This window comes from Sturnus vulgaris, chromosome 16, assembly GCF_052056855.1.
Source record: "Sturnus vulgaris isolate bStuVul1 chromosome 16, bStuVul1.hap1, whole genome shotgun sequence".
NCBI lineage: Eukaryota > Metazoa > Chordata > Aves > Passeriformes > Sturnidae > Sturnus > Sturnus vulgaris.
Window position 1 is genome coordinate 9952216 of NC_142258.1, and position 18159 is coordinate 9970374.

An 18159-nucleotide genomic window follows, 5' to 3' on the forward strand; every position below is an offset into this window, starting at 1 on the left:
GCGCGCCTCACGGGCGGGCGGTGGGAGACGTGTGCGAGCGGGAGCGGCCCGGGGCCCGCGGCCCTGCCCCCCTCGGCCGGGCCATGTCGGTGTGCGGCGGCCCCGGCGACGCGGCGGCTCCGCGGCTGCGGCCCCGCGCTGCCCTAATGGCGCGGCGGCCCGAGCTGCTGTGCGGCGCGGCCATCGTGCTGGGCTGCGCCTTCCTCGTCGCCCTCAAAGTCACCTGCAGGTACTGGCGGGGGAGGGGGCGGGCCCGGGGCTTGGCCGGGGTTGGGGGGCGGCCGCCGGCCCGCCGCCGTCCCCAGAAGCGGTGCCTGGGGCAGAGCCGCCGGCGGGGTCCGGCGGGCCGGGGTCGCCGTGTACCCGCTGCGGCCGGGCCGTGTCGGGCACGAGCATCTCCGGGCTGGGGGACGGACCCTCCACCCGGGCCCCACCACGTGCGGTCCCCAGGGCAACTGCGACCGGTCGCGTGTCGGGGTCCGCCGTGTCCCCCTCAGCGGGATGGCAGCGGGGCCGTGGGGCGGGCAGGGGCGATAAGAACGTGGGTGGGGAGGGAGCGGAGTGTTTAAAAAGCCATCTGCCCCACCGGGGTGTCGTGCTGTGGCGGCAGATTCGCGGGGCCGCCCGCTCCTGAGAGCAATATCAGGATATTCAGGGCAGTGTCTGAGGGTGAGCCAGGCTCTGCTTGGTGCGGCCCAGGAATGGGACAGGAGGAACGGGCAGGAACTGATGCCCAGGAAGTTCCACCTGAACACGAGGAAGAATTTCTTCCCTGTGAGTGACCGAGCACTGGGACAGAATGTCCAGAGAGGCTGTGGAGTCTCCCTCGCTGGAGACATTCCAGAAGCTCTGGACACAATCCTGTGCTGTGTGCTCTGGGATGACCCTGCCTGAGCGGGGAGGGGAGACCAAAGGACGTACTGTGGTCCTTTCCAACCTGACCCCTTCTGTGGCCCTGTGGCAGGCACGTTGTTGAGGTGGAGCTGCTTTTGCTCATCTCCAGAGGTAACCGGGACCTCACGCTGCTGCAGAAGGGCCGAGGGGGCTCTGGGCTGCAGCCCTGCCCTCAGTGTCGGTGGGGGACAAACCACTGTGCCTGGCTCGTGAGTTCATGTCACCACCCTCCTTTTCCTGCACCTGCTTCGGACAGAAAGATGTTCCGTGGTTTCCCTGCCAGGCTTGTGGTGTTCCTCTTGGGAGCTGGAACTTCCTTCTTTGCGAAGGGCTCTCCAGTTCCTGTTTGTCCAGAGCTGGTGTACGTGGAACCGGGAGATGTTTGTACTGGAGGGGCGGGGAGGGGCGGCAATGGAAGGTGAGCGCAGGCTGCTTGGTTCTAGGGCCTAAACCAGGGTCTAAATCTTCTGGATGGGTTTTAGGTCAAGGTGACTGTTACGTGCTCCAGGTCATACTATATTAAGAGCATCTCCTAATTTCGAGACTAGGAGAAGGCTACAAGGTACTGATTATGTCCCTTTTCCACAGCATCTGACAAATTTTTGTTATATGAAACACTTGATTCACGGTAATGCTTCTGAAAAATGCTAAGGCCTTCTTTGCTTACCTGTCCACAAAGGGTGTATTACTTGAATCAGAGTAAATTTTAAGTCTTTGAATGAGCGTCTCTGAGTAGCTGTGCCTCCGTTGCAGGAGACTGTATTTCACAGTGACCAGATAATGTAGATGAAATTGTAAAGCTCTTGCCATATTTCAGAATGTATGGTGAAGGATTTCTGAACATAATTACCTCCCTGGTGTTACATTGCTAAGAAAGCAATACTTTTTATTAATAGTTACAATGATGCTTCCTGTAATCTAGAAGTTTGATTAAAGAGGTTCAGCTCTTCAGATTGTAGTTAAATAGACAAACTAATATCAAATAGGTGTTCCCTGTTTGGTTGCTGTCAGAAATACAGAAAATTCAGGTGTAAAAATTCTTTGTGCAATTTGGAGCATGGTTAATTCCACATGTTAACTTTAAATACTGGACATAGTTTCTCACCACATGTCAGTGTGATTTACTAGCAAGACATAGCACCAGGGCATATGTACTACCACTGCTCTTACAATATATAACTTTGGAGATCAATGGATAAGAAAAATGGAAAAAGAAAATTCCGGTACTACAAGGCAATCCATTTGTGGGATTTGAAGTCTTGTGGGTTTATAGGGACTCGAGTAGACAAATGAGACCTGACCTAGCATGGTTGTTATGGAAAGCCTGTGGTCCAGAACCAGAATTATTTCTGGCACTATGCAAATGTCTTTGAGACAACCCCACTCTCAGGACTGTGCAATCAAAGGGGCTGCTGGTCCTGTCGGCACTTGCATGTGCATGTGCTTCCCTTTATTACCAGGGTATTCTCCTGGAAAGTTTAAGTTTTTGTAGGCTCTGGCAGGAGCCAAATAACACAATCAGTGTTTTAATAAACAGTTTGTGATTATTATGTTTGTGTAATCATTTCTTACGCAATCCTCAGTTTATATGTGTCTGAATTGTAGGGGTTTTCTTGGGGAAATCAGTCAAGATACTCTTATTATATGTTTGGTATTGCAGAGGAAGACAAATCTCCTTAAGCAGCTGTTAGCTTTGATTTATTATGTTTTGTTTTTTAATAATTAACAGAGTTTTTATCATATTTGAAGGTGGTTATGCAGTTTGTGACTCATTCATGTCCCAGGACTTCTGATGTGTTCTACCCATTCTTGCAATTTGGAGCCAATTCATTATCTAATTTTTAGGTTTTTCGCTGTAATTCTTGAACCAATCATCCTCTTTTGGTTTAAGTGAGTAGAGAAAGAAGAGGTTTTGAACATATTGAGGTTGTCTGTTTTCATTAAACTAGATGGAGAAGAGAAATTCTAGCTGCTGTGTCTGAAGAAGTGTTGTGCTTTCAGCAGCTGATCAATGTGTGTGATGCTGTGTGTGCCAGAGCCCGCACTGGAGCTGTGTCCTGTCCAGCTGGCAGGCAGAAATCGTGGCAGGAAGCTGCAGTTTGGATAAGCATGGGGTGCAGGAATGGCAGGGAGCCAGATGTGTTGGTTGTGAGGTGACTGAAGAACTTAAGGGTTGGGAAAGAGGTGTGGAGTTGGTGGCTGGGGGAGAAGGGAAGGAACACAGGTAGGAGTCCATAGAAGAAAGTAGATTTTTGATAGTCTGTGTAAAACCATAATGTTGTGAGTGGAGGAATTAATTCATTATAAACAGGAGGAAACATTTAATACTTTCAAAAGTCTGATTTTGAAGATTTGATTTTGAAGCAATTCTCTCTTATATACAAATTAAGAATTTCTATAACTTGTGATATAAACCGGGGCAATTTTAAAATGTTAAAGCTTAAGCCTGGAAATGAGAGAAAAGCTACAGTACAGTTTTTTGCTGTATTATAAAGACAAAGATATTTCTTAAAAACTAGATAGATTGTAAAGTGTGGCAGAGTTTTCAGGAGGTTGCTTAATATATGAGTTTGGCAGTGTTCAGGACTCAATAATTTTACCAAAATTACTATAATTTTAACCTGAGAAGGATCAAATATCAGATAATAAGATTTTTATATTAGTTTTTTTATTGCAGCAAAGTAAAAGAAATGCACATAAAGTAAAGAAATGCACAGTCTTTCCTAAAACTTCCAGTCCCATTATGAACCATGGCAAAATTGATCATTACAGTATTGTCCAGTTTTCAGTCTGGCATAATCTAGTGTAAATATAGCTAATGAAAAGTTTTAAAATTAAGACAATATAAAAAGAGAGTATGATCATTCACTTGCATTTAGGGCAGATTATGCTATAGCAACTTCTGAACACCTCAGAAGTCCCAAATTCTGGATTGTTTGATTGCTGATTGAATGGAAAGGGTTTCTTGAGTATTTGGTTTATATTCTTCTTACTTACTGGCCAATCTAATTTCTCTTTAAAAACTTCATCTGTCATAATCTCTTTAAATTTAGACTCTCTATTAGCTGAAGCTGTCTTTACATTGTGGTGCCCTGAACAGTTTGCAGCTCTGATCAGTAAAATAAATCAGCTCACATTTATGTATCTTTTCCTAATACAATATAAAAGAACAGAAGTATAGAATACTGTAAAACAAAGCATAGGGCAGGGTAATAGGCTCTGTTTATATAAACAACACATCACAAAATTTTGTGACCAGTATCTCTTTTCTTATCAGGGTGCTGTTACCTAAAGTACAGGTGTTAAAAGAGGATAAGGCCAGGGAAGAAATCAAAAGAAATCACTCTTCCTGGTAATTTTAAGCTCTACAGCAACAAACTATAAGAGTGTGAGCTAACATACCCATAAAGACAGTGCATGGTATCAGTGTGACTTTCTAAAGCTTGTGAAGGGTCATCTTTAGATTTTTATAATATTTTGTGAAACTAACTCAGATAACATAAATTGTAGTCGTTTTGTATAAATTTTTAAAGTTTTGTCATTGCATGACTTTTGCTAAGAATAACACTTAGGCTTTGGGCACACTTTTTAAACTGCTGCTGTACAGTCTCAATAACCACTCTTAATTTTCTTCCTGCAGCCGAGCAAAAGATGTAACAATGCCAGCAAAGCTTCCAGTGAATTTTTTCTCCACAAGATCTCCAGTCATTGATCTTTTTCGGGGGCAGTTAGACTATGCAGATCAGCTCCGGCAGGATTCAGAAATTGTGCTGTATTTCTTCTACGCGCCGTGGTGCGGGCAGTCCATTGCAGCAAGAGAAGAAATAGAACAAGTGGCCAGCAGATTGTCAGACCAGGTAACTGCAGAGAAGATTCCAATCTTACACATGACCTGGTATCTTCTCAGTGTTCGAGCTGATGCCGATTTCTTTCTTCTCATGAGAAACAGTAGGACTTGAATGCTCACATTTTAGGGAAACTCATCAGTCACCTTAATTTTAATTTAGCGTACAGAGTGGCAGAATAAATGGAGACAGCCTCAGTTGTCTGTTATTTCTGCTTTTCAAGTTTCTTATTGTAAAGTGTTTTCAGATTTATTCACCTGCCTTCAGACAGAATTTCCATGGAATTTGCTTCCAGTTCTGGGATCCTTGGAGACACTGGTAATCATATAAAGATTGTAACCACAGCACTGCTTTTGAACAGTTGGGTGCCTGTGAACTCTTCACAGGTCCAGCTGTCCTAAACCTCCACTTACTGAGCTCCACTCTGCAGAAAAAGTAATTAATGTGGGTTATGATTAAATTAATAAATTTGAAGGATTTAGATTAAGAAGCATAAAAGCTAGAAAGAATAGTGACCAAAAGGATTGCTTTGCAAAATGACAAAAAAATAATAAAAAAAGTCTGTCTGTGACAGATACAGAATACTGAGTTGAAAAGGCCCTGAAAATATCAGATTAAATGGATTGGGAAAAGTACATCAAGTACATCTTGGATAAAGTAGGTCACAGTAATATACTTTGTTAGCTGTGAATTTTTACCTGCTTTGCAGGTGCTGTTTGTGGCTGTAAATTGCTGGTGGAACCAGGGGAAATGCAGGAAGCAGAAGCATTTCTTTTATTTTCCCGTGATACACTTGTACCATCGGAGGTAAGATTTCCTATGTACAGTCTAGGCTTTTTATTGTTGTTTTGGGAATCAGAGGTGTCATATAAAGTGCTGCATTTTGAAAATGTTACATTTCTGGCTTCAGTAAATAGTTCTTGGGTAGATTCTAGGTGAGCTCATCCTGTATGCTACTCAAGTGCCAGATAGGGCTGTAACTGTCAGTTAAATGACATGCTGGGCAATTCTTCATCCTTATGGAAATTTTGGGTTGCCTGTGCATCTCCTGGAAGTTCTGCCTTCAGTGAAAATAATTCAGAGTTACAGAGTTTCAGATGTCTGCTTGCTCTATGGATGGATTATAACAACTAGTCCTAAGTTATGATAGCATTAAAGAATGTACCTAAAGGTTGTTGAAGTTAATGGAATTTAAGTGCATATTTAAATTGCACTACATACTGAAGACCTTGTTCTAATTGTGAACTTTGCACTCACTTTTTTATTCCCCCAAAGCTAAGATATCATTGTATAAAATTTTATATAACCTCACTTTTATTTTTTAGTATTTGTACATATTATCCTTTTTTTTTTCTCTGTGTGGAACAGAAGGTAATGAAATGCAGTTTCTAACACTACATAAAAGCGTTTATCCCTTGTATTTTACTCTTTATTTTGCTAATCTTGAACTACAGCTCCCTTTCATTACAGAGGCTGATTTTTTTGGGGGGGCAGGAATTAATGCATTGAGGAGGAACTGTCGTAGTCTTTGTTAGCTGTACTTGTGATAGACATGAGACACTGGCATAATTCAAACTGTAATGAAAGTACCCTACAATCCCACTTGGATGTACATTGACTGAAACTTACTTAACCTTGAAACTACAACACAGTAGATGGATGAACTCTGTATCATCAGTAACCTTAAACAGAATTGTAACAAGATGAGATGTAAATCCCTATTAATACTTCATAAAATCCTGAAGTGTAGTGCACCCCTCAGGCACTAAACCTCACATGTGGTGCCCTGGGCATGTGACATGTCGAGCAATGAGTATTGCTGTGAAGACAGAGGTTTGTAATAAACTGATACAGGATGTAGAATGATCTAGTGGGCTCTAGGAGACCATTTTGAAGCACCTCAATACAGATATCTCAGTGCGAGTTGGGTATTTTCCAGTGTGTCTGTATTTACAAGCTATATTAAAAATGCATCACATTAAATTCTTCAGTGGAAATGGACTAATTCTTTATGCTCTTTGTGTTGGATTTCATTTGGGACAATGATGCTTTGTCCAATCCAATGATAATTAGGAGGAGAACCTCTGGAATTCGCAGCTGCAAGCCTCAGCCCACCTTATGTTTTAGCACTGCCTAACGTAGTGTGAGCTGTTTTATCTGATAGCTGGGGGGGAAGCTGGAGCTTTGCTGAGTCTGTTCATCAGCAGTGCAACTGAATTTGTCCCTGCTTTACTGATTGCTGCTCATAAAAGCCTGTGTAAAAATATTGCACCTTTTCAGATTGCTATTGTTCGAAACACTGAAAAAACAAGGGAAAAGAGTGACTTTTTCAGATCTGTGTTTTTAAGTCATGTGTATTTAACTTGAGAAAAAGTGGAAAGATACACATATGGTCACGTAATGTATACCTGAGTTTTACCAAGTTCCTCAGTGGGACTCAGAAGTGATTGATCTCCATCCCTCCATGCTCTCCAACACTGCCCCTTCCACAGATACTCTGGTGCTTCCCTCTGGTAACACAACTCCCTCATCAGTTACAGAAACCACTGGTAAAACACAGAGGGCAATTCCCTAGAGGCTGAGCATGCTGTCTATGTAACTCCTATCAACCACCCCCAGGAGGGACTCTCTACTGTTAATTTAAGTCTTAATGTTCTATTATTTTTTTTGGTACTAGTTTTGGACCAATTGAATACAAAGGCCCTATGAGTGCTGTTTATATTGAAAAGTTTGTTCGCCGGGTGATGACACCACTACTCTACATCTCGTCTCGATCAAAATTACTAGATTTCCTCTCAAATTATGAGGTACTTGTCTCTCTTCTCTAGCTTTACCACTGTGGTTCAGAAAGAGTTTGAATTGTTCAAGGAGTAAATTTGATCTGCTCCAAAGTACTAGTTTATTTTCAGATCCTGAAATCAGTGCCCTGTAAATTTGTTAAAATCATAAGAATATGAAATGACGAATTCATAATGTTGGTTCCCTGTATAGTTATTATTATGATTTAGTGATGCTCTTACTTTATTTTAGTATGTAGAGACAACAATCAAAGTTGTTACTTAACTAAACTGTTACATACAAACAAGAAAGAAGGGAGAAGTTTTTTCACAAAAATCTTGCAGTCTAAGTTGGGACAGCATTCGAGAAATATATAATCATTACTTTAACTTTTAAAGAATTTTAAGTAGAATAAGTATTTTCTACTAGGATAAGTCTTTTAAGTGAAAACAGATGTGAAAGCAGTTGAAGCAAGGGCACCGAATCACTTTGTATGCGGTAACTTGATGATTTTAATCCAGTGGTACATGGTATTTTATTCATTTTGGTCTCTTGTGTTCAGGGGTGCCAAGATTGGTAGCAATACCGGTGGAATAATAACTTCTAGCTAGACAAAGTGTGCTTACAACAAAGCCATTTCAAATCCCTTTATAACTGTTCATTCTTGTGCACATGCAGAAGTACCCTAATCTTACTAAAGCCCAAGCTGTTAGAGCACTGTGGAAAACGTGATCTAGAAATCAGTGCTATGGCAGTGGGCACAACATGGGAGGGAGCCTCCAGTGTCTGGGGCTGGAGCAGATGCTGTGTGAGTGATGCCTGGTTCTGCTGCAGGATGGAGCATGGCCTGTGCTGTTCAGTGTAGGGGACACCCACCGGGAATTCTGCTGGGTAGGGGCTGTGCTGTTCATGCCAGGAACTACTGCTACGTTTGGTTTTCGAGTGTTTTGAGTTGGGACTAGTGAGTTGTGACCTGTCTCTGGTGCTGATACTTTCTGTGATCATAAGTAATGCTGTTGTCCTTCCATTGCTTCAGTTTTGCTGTTCTAAAATTCTGAAGCATTCCTTTGCCTCTTGCAGAGATTTGAAGAAAGCCGTGCTTGGTTTTCGGTTTGTGTTATGTTATTTCTTGGTAGACTGCAGAAGGTAACTAATGAGCATATTGTCATTAAGCTTAAATTTGCTTTACAGTAAGAGGTGCATTTCCACTGGAAAAAGACTAAGATAAAAGACAAGTTTAGGGGGCAACAGTAAGTGTTTTAAAATACTGCTTAGCGGTTGAACAGATTGTTTCAGCATTCAGGCTTTCCCCCTTCCTGTGCTTGAAATTCTGTGGCTCAAATGTGCTGAGTTGCTGTTTATGTTCAGCCTTTTTTGATTCTTTTTTTTTCTGAAATGGCCCAGGAACAGAGGCTGTTCTGCTGTGTTGCCTCACAGTCGTTCATGCCTGAGGTTCTGTCCTAGACCATGGCTCCAGCTGCTCAGTGTCTTTCTTGCCTTTGTAAAAGTTATGGAAGGGGGGAAGGAGGAGATACAAAAGTAACACATACAGATAAGATGAAAGAAAACAGAATTGTTTATGAAGATGGATGCAGAGAAAACCATAGACACAAAGGAAAAGTTAGTTTCAAACTAAAAATAGGTTGTTCCATCACTTCAATCAGAAATATGAACGTTTTACAATATTTCCTTTGTGAGTTGAGAAATTGATACCTTTTGTAGAAGATACAATCCAGGGATTAGTCCTGTGTTTACGAAGTGAGAAAGTTTGGGGAATAGAGTAGGTTATGGGAAATTGAGACTTCTGTGGCACAAACTTGTTGCTATTTTGAGAGACCCTTGGCTAGTGTCTTCCTTTGACTTTTGATCTCTGTATAAAAAATATTAATTTTTAGCAGAAGGGAAGGGACAGAAGACTGTCAAAGGTTGCTCTTGGGTACTTTGGCCACTGTCTGGTGGTGGATCATGATTTTGTGATTTCACCCAAAAACTAATTAATTTCAAGCTCAAAATAATTGGAAAGATTTGTCATCATCACTATCTAATTTTCAGTCCTGTGTTCTGATAGCAGATTGGTTCTGCAAACTAGAAGAAATACTGATGAACAGAATCAAGTTAAATGTAAGAACATTTTTGTTTCTTACTTGGTCTTTCGTTCGTTCCTCGACCTAATCACGATTGTCGTGACATGATGCGTTGCTCTCACTAGAGGGCGCTCAATCCCCACGAAAAAAATCTGGTTGAAGACTTGGAAATTGAGATGCTGCATTGTCTGATACTACTGAGGTTGGTTTCTTTGGGGTTGTGGAATGATACTAGTGTAAAACTAGAAATTGATAAGAATTAATTTTTGAGAGCAAGAAAAACGTGCCATTTGGAAAGCAGTTAAAATCTTGGAACGTTTAGGTTAAATGAGCAAAAAGATGTGCAGTTCCTGCCATAACTCAATGTACCTGTGAATACTTGTAATCAGATTTCTTTTGTTTTCTTAAATGCAGAGATATAACAGTTTCATTTTAATCCAAACTGGCATCTCTTGTTCCTCATCTGACTGCCCCAACTGCTAGAAGTGGCCTCGGCCTCCTGAGGCACAGAGGAAGAAACGGAAACCACTGTAATAAGACAAAAAGCTTCACTCATTTATGAAAATTAAATGTGCTCAGGAAATTCATTATTTTCTGGCTTCAGGAGCAGTAGGAGAGGAGTTAGTTCTCTAGGAGGTGGCTGCTGTGTCTCTTACCATGAGGTCAGCTTTCTGCTTTGCTCTCTTTGTGTAGGAATTCTTCCTAACCACCAGCCAGCTGGGTAGATCTGACACAGACAGACTCAGCTGGCTCTTGTGCCGTGTGAAAATTTGCTTTCAGGTCTGGATACACAATGATTTTAACATCATTGGGAAATGATGTTAAATGTAAATTTCATCTAGTATCAGTCAACAGTTTCTTTGCATTTCTACAGTACAGATTTAGTGGTATGTAATATTGTTTCTTCTGTTCCCCAGAGAAGACATGTTCCTTTCCTCTTGCTGTTTTCCTTCCCATGTTCACAGATAAAATGAGGCAGGAATTGCCTGTCTGCACAAGTCTGAGAGTCTGAAAAAAATCACCATCCTTACTTCAATGCAATATAGCCAAAACATTTTTTTTAAATTACAAATTAGGATAGAAGTAACTGGAATATTAAAAGCATTTATCCAATTGTAAACTAATCAGTAGCTTTGGATTTTCCTATCTTCGATTCCCATTATATCACTTATTTTGGCCTTTAAATTTCAAAGCTTTTTCATCACAATCATTTAATGCTGCCTTTCTACAGCTCTTCAAGTCAGCTGTAGTTTCAGTGACTCCCACCAACCTTTGCAAATTTTGTTCCTCCCCTTTTTCCCCGTGCTTATAGAAATATTGAACTGCTTGAGTATCAGTACACAGTACACAGCTGGCTGTCTTTGGCTGCTGAAAAACATTAATTTCTAACTGTGTTTTGTCTTTCCTACTAATCTGGAAAAGGGCCTTCCATATGATTTCTTATCACCTTAGTTTCTTCAAGAGTGGTTGGTAACTTTTTCTAGACTTCAGGGAATTACAGCAGGCTGTGTGGAGTCATCTTCGTGCTGGCTTATTCCTTCCAAGAGCTGGGATAGGTTTGAGGCATTGTTCTATAATAAAACTGCTGGCTTTTCTCCAGTAGAAATTACTCATCTGAAAATCTCTGTTCATTCTTAAAGTTTCCATGAACTTGCTGTTTGGTAATTGTTGAGATGCTTGGTAAGTCTGTTACTTGATTTAATTGCATCCCACATTACTTTCCATTCCTGTGGTGCAGGGACCAAGCAAGAAATAGGCTTCACTGCAGTTAATGATTTTGTATTTCCATATATGAGTTTCATTAGGAGATAGCACTAAGAAGTCTTCAGTGACATCCTCAGGTTTGCTCCAAAGCCCTTCCTAGAGACACTTAGTTTGAGACAGGGTCTGAAAATGGTTTCATGGAAAGAAAAGCTCCAGCAAGCTCCACTCTAGCCATGCCCATGCTCCTGAGCAGCCCTGTGCCACATGTCAGTGTTTATTGCTCTCACTTCAGACAGCAGCAGGTTGAGCTGATTGCTCCTACGTGCCCACATGAAGGTGGGTACCCAGAACTGCACATGGTGCTTGCCTGGAAGCAGCTGCCCATCAGTAACAGATTGGATGTAGATGTCCTCCGAAACTGTTTGCTGGCAGCTGCTACTGAGTTTTGGAGGCTCTTACATGAAAGAAGGTGGGAGTTGAGCTCTTCTTGGCCTACTTGTATTCCAAACCAAGAGCCTCTTGTTCACATTCAGATACCTCTTCTGTGAGACTTGAACCTCACTTGTACAGAGCAAGAATTGTCCTTAGTTGCAATACCTGGAAGTGTTCAGTCTTGTTAAAATCTTCACTCTTACAGACAGGAAAACTTTCTTGGTACTTGAGAAGAAATACAGTATTTTAGACTCTTTTCTCATGTGTATAATTGCACCCTATAGCAGGGCAAAAACTTTAACTGGTCTGGGATAATGATTAAAAGGACATTAATTAACCAGATCACTGATTAGGCATAGAGCATTAGTAAATACTACTATATATGATAGGGTATAGTAGCATATATTCTCCAACTACATTTTTTTTTAATTGGAAAAACGCTTTACTAAAGTTATCTTTGGGAAATATTATTCACAATCTGGAAATTTTAAGCTTCTGTCAGTGTAAAGCAGAACTGGCAGTTTAAATAATGTTGTAAATACTTCTCTATCTGACTTCTGGCTTCCTGCCACATTTTACTGTCACTTTTGACTCTCCTTTCATTCAGTTTGGTGTCCCAAATTCACTTGGTGTACAGGATTAGTATTCAAAAATGGTCCTAGGAAATGGGAAGCTAAAATTTTGATTTTCTGATCTGTCTCCTTATTTTGGTTCATTTTTCATTCAAAGTTTTTTAGAAGAGATTGTTTCTTTTTACTGTCTTAGTTTGGACCTAAGAGAAAAAGATGAACATTAATTACTAACCTGTATGTTGTTTAAAAAAGAACACTGACTACTATTATTTTGCTGTAGTTTTTTGCTACTATTTTATTTCTATTTTTATTTTCTTCTTGATAATTATTGTTGCAGAAATTTCCCTAATTGCTTGTAACTCATTTTTATTATTGATAATTTTCTTGGGGTACCTCATTAAGAATCTTTATGAACAAGGGGTTTATGATTAGCATTCATCTATGAAAGAGAATTCCTGCCTAAAAAGAGCATTCATGAGCTGGAATGGGCAGTGTTGTTATTGGTGAACATCTTTAGATTGCTAATTCATACTGAATTAGATCAGTGTGTTAGGCTGATATGAATAACTGAATTCATATTATTAATAATAGCAGGTAAAATGTATGTTCATGTTTTAAAAAGAAATTGAAAACTTTGTGTAGAACTCAAAAAAAAAAAAAAAAGAAGCAGCCTCTGAAGTACCAAATGAAAATCCTCATGTGAGGATGTATTTGCCACACAAATGGGTGCCAGGTGAGTGTGGAATCTTCTGTTCCACAGCAGTCCCTGGAGTGCTCTTGCTTTGTGTGTCAAATGCCTTCTGTATGCACTGGTGGAAATGAGATAACACCAAATGCCATCACTTACTCTGTCCTGGAAGTTCATCAAGCCCTTTGAAGTGATGAGTCAAAAACATAATTAATAGTAATTTTTAATGGATTATATTTTGAAAAATTTAAAATCAAAGCTTAACTGAAATATTGGAACAAGAAAAATCTAGAGTGTGTACCTCTTTTTTCCAAGTCAGCTTCTCCCAGGTTCTCCTGAATTTAATAGGAAGTCATTCACCTGGAAAAATCAGTAGGCCTGTTCTGGGATGAGTCTTTTAAATTTGTGGAAGTGTCTGTCTGGCAATTTGAAGAGCTCTATGGATATGCAGATGGGATATGGAGTTCTCCAGATTTTTGTGCAGTTGCTCTCACTGACTCTTGCAGGATATACTGAAATAATTTACAGTGACTGTAGCTTAAAGATGGGCTGATCACTTATCTTAGCAGTTCAAGTATTCACACAAAAAGTATGTGAATTTATATGTAAATACTAATTATGTGCAACATAAACAATTAAAGTGTTACTGCTTAGGCCCTTTATACTCTGAAAAATTATATTTAATATTCCAGTTCTAAAAGGAATCTTTATGATGTGTATGGTTCTTATCTTGGTGCTGAAACTGGTTCAAAATATAATTGCAAAACAAATATTAATTGTTTTTGGTGAACTTCAACATGGGAAACACACCATTAGAAACGTAGCATCCATAAAGCCCCTCTCTCTTACATAAGCTTTTGAATGACAGTTTCATTGTTTGAAGGAGAACTAATTTCGATTCAGTCTTTTAATATTAAAATTTTTGTTGCAGCATAAAGTGACTGCTCTTCAGTAAACATTGTTGTCTTTTAAGAGTCTGTTGTGTTTACTGTAGTCCCATATATTTATACTTAAAAATAGCTTAATTAACTAATTCTTATTGTTTCAGCCTGGAGTTGTGGGATTTTTTGAGTTCAATGCTTCACCTCAACCACCTGGTTATTTAACATTCTTCACATCAGCATTGCATTCATTAAAGAAAGGTAAAAGCTGCATTTTCATAATTTAAGGTGTCTGTGAATGAGTTATGTCTAAGTGCATCAGTAGTTTTTTGCAGTAGTTTGTAACTTAGGAATTAATCCCTTCTGAGTGTTTCTTGCTGTAGATCTGACTGTGAGACTGTCTCACCACAGCTGAGGATTTCTTTCATAAAAAGCTTGCAATGTGATCAGCCTGGATACAGCAGGATAGAGTTCCCTCTAACCCCCACGTGTGTAGCTGCAGCCCATCCAGGACCAGGATCAGACTCACAGTTGTTTAAAGTGGATCCAGAGGCAGTGGCACGGGCTGGGCTGTGTCAGCCCTTGCTCACTGAATTCACTGAGGCTGTTTTGGGTGGAGCTACAGAGCTGCTGCAAGGACAACAGTGCCACAGCTCCTCTTGCTTTGCACTGATAATCTAAAATACAAACCCTCTTGTTTGTGTTTAAACATGCTACCTTTGTGATGATTAATACCTCCTTTTTGGGTCGTGAATTTGGGATAGACCTTTCTTAAATTAACATGTTTTGTGAATATTCCTTCCTGTCAGGAAATGAAGGAGATTCATACTTACTTCTAATTTTTCATACTTACTCATTCTTATTTTTTACTGTGCCACTGATGTGATGAAGAGCCTGTTCTATATTTTGTTCTCTGATTTTCATATTTGTATGTTGTATTCATTCTTTACAACATAAAGATAAGAAGTCTGTCTTTATGTGTACATATTTATAAATGTAGAATTTATATTTATAAATAATACATATTTACTGTAAATGTACATCACTTAAACAATGTTCATGCCTTTGCTTTATGTGTATCATCTTGGCTTTTGAGATGCCATAAACTACAGCAAAGTACATCTGTGATACCAGATTCTATATTTCCTAAGAAAATGGAGAATTTGGACAGTTGAGGTTACATAGACAGGACTCTATACCCGGAGTGCAGAAGGGGAACACGTTTGTGCTTCTTGCCATCTTTCTTCTGCCTTAATCACCAGTATTGGCAGTTGCTCTTCACAGATTGCTGTGCCTTTGCACAGCACTGTGGTGTGTTGTGGTTCGAGGGTGGTGTTGCAGGACAGTTCAGTGTGTGTGATTGTATTCAAAGATTGCCACCGTGCCCTTTCAGATTACCTTGGGACGATCCGCTTTGGAGTGGTCACGGATAAACGTGTGGCACAGGAGATCTCCCTGGTGCACTCTGGCAGTGTGTATTTGCACAGACATGCCAACACATCTCTTGTGAGTATTGCTCTGGGCTCTAGGGACTCTGATGTGGTACATGGATGCTCAGGGATCAGAATTAGAAAACTACTTGAATGAGGATTTTGACAAAGATTTTATGGAGGAATAGTAGGAGCAGTGAAAACTTCCATTTTGGCTTAAAGGTATAACATGGCACTGATTAGAAAAATCGCACAAATTAAATTAATTGAATTTATAATAACTCTTAATCCATGTGCCCTGCTTTTTGAAAAGGCTGAAAATACTAACTTTCAGATTTACTGTTATAGAGACACTGCCTGCCGACACTGGCACTGTGAGTGTAAACTCTGTGGAGATAGGTATTGTGATGTGTATTTTATTCAATTGAGACAAGGGAAAACAGGGATATTTTGGGTGAAATAACATAAAATACATAAAAACTACCTTTTATTGCTAATTATTTAAGATAAACTTGCCTTAATATATTAAAATTGATCCTAGGACCTGTGAGCACCTTTTATTATATACTTTCTTTGCATTCAGGAATGAGAAATACCAGTTTTAAATGTAACCTTGATGTTTCAGTCTTAAAAAACTAATTTAAAATGAGTTATTACGGTGACTGAATAGTGGGGAAAATGTTCTAACATTCCATAAATTAAAATATGTGATGATACTAGCTTAGAACTCTTTCACTTACAAAGAAAATTTGTACTATTGGGAAAAGTCAAGATTATAAAGATGTAGTAAAACAAAGGGGAGCTTTCCTGGTCGAACCCTCTTTGCTTTTGGATGTTAGTATAATCTGATAAGCATTTGGAAAGCTTTCCCAAAGGGAAAGGGTGTGTGAAACGCTGGAGTTTGCTGACACTCATTACATTTAGAGAGAGAGCTCTAGTCACTACAGTAACAATGTATGCCATGCTGAAGAACTGCATTTGTAACTAAATCAAGTGAAAACAAAACTATTTTTCCCCCTCCAAGATCTATCCAAAAGACATCATGAACTTCACTGCTGAGAACATTTGCAAGTGGGCTCTGGAAAATCGGGAGATGCTCATACGCTGGCTGAGACCACATGGTGGGAAAAGCCTTCTTCTAAACAATGAGCTGAAGAAAGGACCAGCACTTCTCATATTTATACCTTATAATCCCCTAGCAGAAATTCATCCTCTTTTAGATGAAGTAAGTGAAATACTTTTTTTTACTTCAAAAATACTAAAACTTGAGAGCTGTAGTCAGGAGTCTGAGCTTACTTGTGACAGATACCTCATTTTATCTCACTGTTCCAAGTATCTGGTTTTGTTCAAAACCACTTTCTCAAGCCATATTGTCACAACTCCCTTACACTTGTTTGCATCTCACACAACGTGCCTTTGTCTCACTCAACAGCTGTTCAAAACAAGCATCTAACTCTTCCTTGACCTCCTCCTTTTTGTGGTGGGTGCAGTGTAAGAGATGCAGATCTTTGCCAGCTGGAACTGAACACTTGGATTTTGTCCACTCCATTCTATTTCTCCTCTCCTGTCTTTCCAGAGGTGCTTGTGCAAGGAAGAATGGATCTTTTGTAAAACCAGACATTGTTACTTGAAATACAGCCCAATCGAATTACTCAGAGCTAACCTGATTTTTATATCCGGTGTGTTCCTTAGTCCCCTTCCAGTTTTCTCCTCCTCTGAACTGCCTAGGACAGGAGTTTGTGGAGCTGTGCAGAAATGAAATAGGGAAACTAACTTGACTGAAAACTAGCTTTTTGTCCCTGGGCTATTTTTCAGGTGGAATCCATCATCCCATTTAGTATAACACAAAGCTGCACATCCCAGTGTGATCATGTAGTTCTAAGCGGTGTGGAACAGACAAGCATTTGTGAAAGACCAAAAGCTGGGCTGAGTTTTTGTGACAGTGCTGACTTACTTACATGACATCTATATCCTGCAATGTGTAGTTTCCAAAAGAGGCCTAATTAATATTGCAGTATCCGAAAGAATAAGGAAAAAATGAAAGTAACTTATTACACAATATTAAGCCAAACTAAATAGACACAAAAGGTCCATTAGACTGCTATGAAATAGGGTTGGGGAAATCTATGCCTGGAAAAGAACTGCCATTACTCTTGTAGTAACCTTTCTTCTGTTTGGCAGGCTTTATTCAGTGGTGCTTGTCACAGATGAAACATTCTAGTAACAGGTACCACTTACTTCTGTCAAATCAGTGCAGCATAAGGTAGATATTCCAAATTTCATTCTACTAAATAACAGTGTTTATCAAAATGTGAAATGAGATACAAAATATTCCAGTTGTCCTTGTATAGCTTCAGTTTGACAGAGAGATATTATGCAACTTGTTTATTCTGGGAAGAGCTGTTTACTGCAGCCAGCCTGTGGGTTTCATCAAGCAATGAAACCACTTGACTGTAAAGGCAGTTGCAGTGAGCAAGGCTCTCAAGCTGAATGCTGAAAGATCTCACAGCAAATTTTTTTTTCTGATCACAGCTCACTGAAATGAGATTTCTTACTGCACATCTGGTTTTCTGTTCATAATCTCTTCTCAAGTTCCTCTAGGTAGTTTAAATCTCCAGGCTAGGTTGTAGTGTGAGGAGCCAAGATTTTTTCAAGTCTTCTGTTAAGCTTTTTCAGGATGAAAACTACTAACAACTAATTGTAAAAGACTGTAATAAAGTATTGCTCTAGACCACATGTTAATACTGAGATCCTGTGACACAACAACCCTCCTGGATGTGGCATTTCAACATCCCTTTGATAATTTTAACTGTTTCTGTCAAAGTGTTCTTTTGTAAGCAGTGTGTGTATG

General features: G+C 39.9%; 2 protein-coding genes across 7 annotated transcripts in view; one reads left to right on the forward strand and one right to left on the reverse strand.

Annotated features, from left to right (window-relative positions):
- Window positions 1-18159, forward strand: part of TXNDC11 (thioredoxin domain containing 11) — a 27968-nt gene continuing 9809 nt past the window's right edge. Inside the window, exons 1-8 of one of the 3 annotated variants that reach the window (XM_088174445.1) lie at window positions 78-229; window positions 4172-4246; window positions 4535-4751; window positions 5449-5546; window positions 7417-7546; window positions 14046-14139; window positions 15272-15384; window positions 16333-16533. In XM_088174445.1, the coding sequence (XP_088030571.1) occupies window positions 84-229; window positions 4172-4246; window positions 4535-4751; window positions 5449-5546; window positions 7417-7546; window positions 14046-14139; window positions 15272-15384; window positions 16333-16533 (1074 nt within the window). In that variant the 5' untranslated portion in view covers window positions 78-83. Of the gene's footprint in view, window positions 230-4171; window positions 4247-4534; window positions 4752-5448; window positions 5547-7416; window positions 7547-14045; window positions 14140-15271; window positions 15385-16332; window positions 16534-18159 lie in introns of those variants that run through there. The other 2 variants (XM_014894803.2, XM_088174444.1) reach the window with 2 other exon arrangements.
- The window catches only part of SNN (stannin), a 31150-nt gene continuing 18139 nt past the window's right edge, over window positions 5149-18159 (reverse strand). For all 4 annotated transcript variants that reach the window (XR_015807243.1, XR_015807244.1, XR_015807245.1 and 1 more), the window contains exon 4: window positions 5149-5163. The gene's annotated coding sequence lies outside the window, so the exon portion shown is untranslated. The remainder of the gene's footprint in view (window positions 5164-18159) is intronic.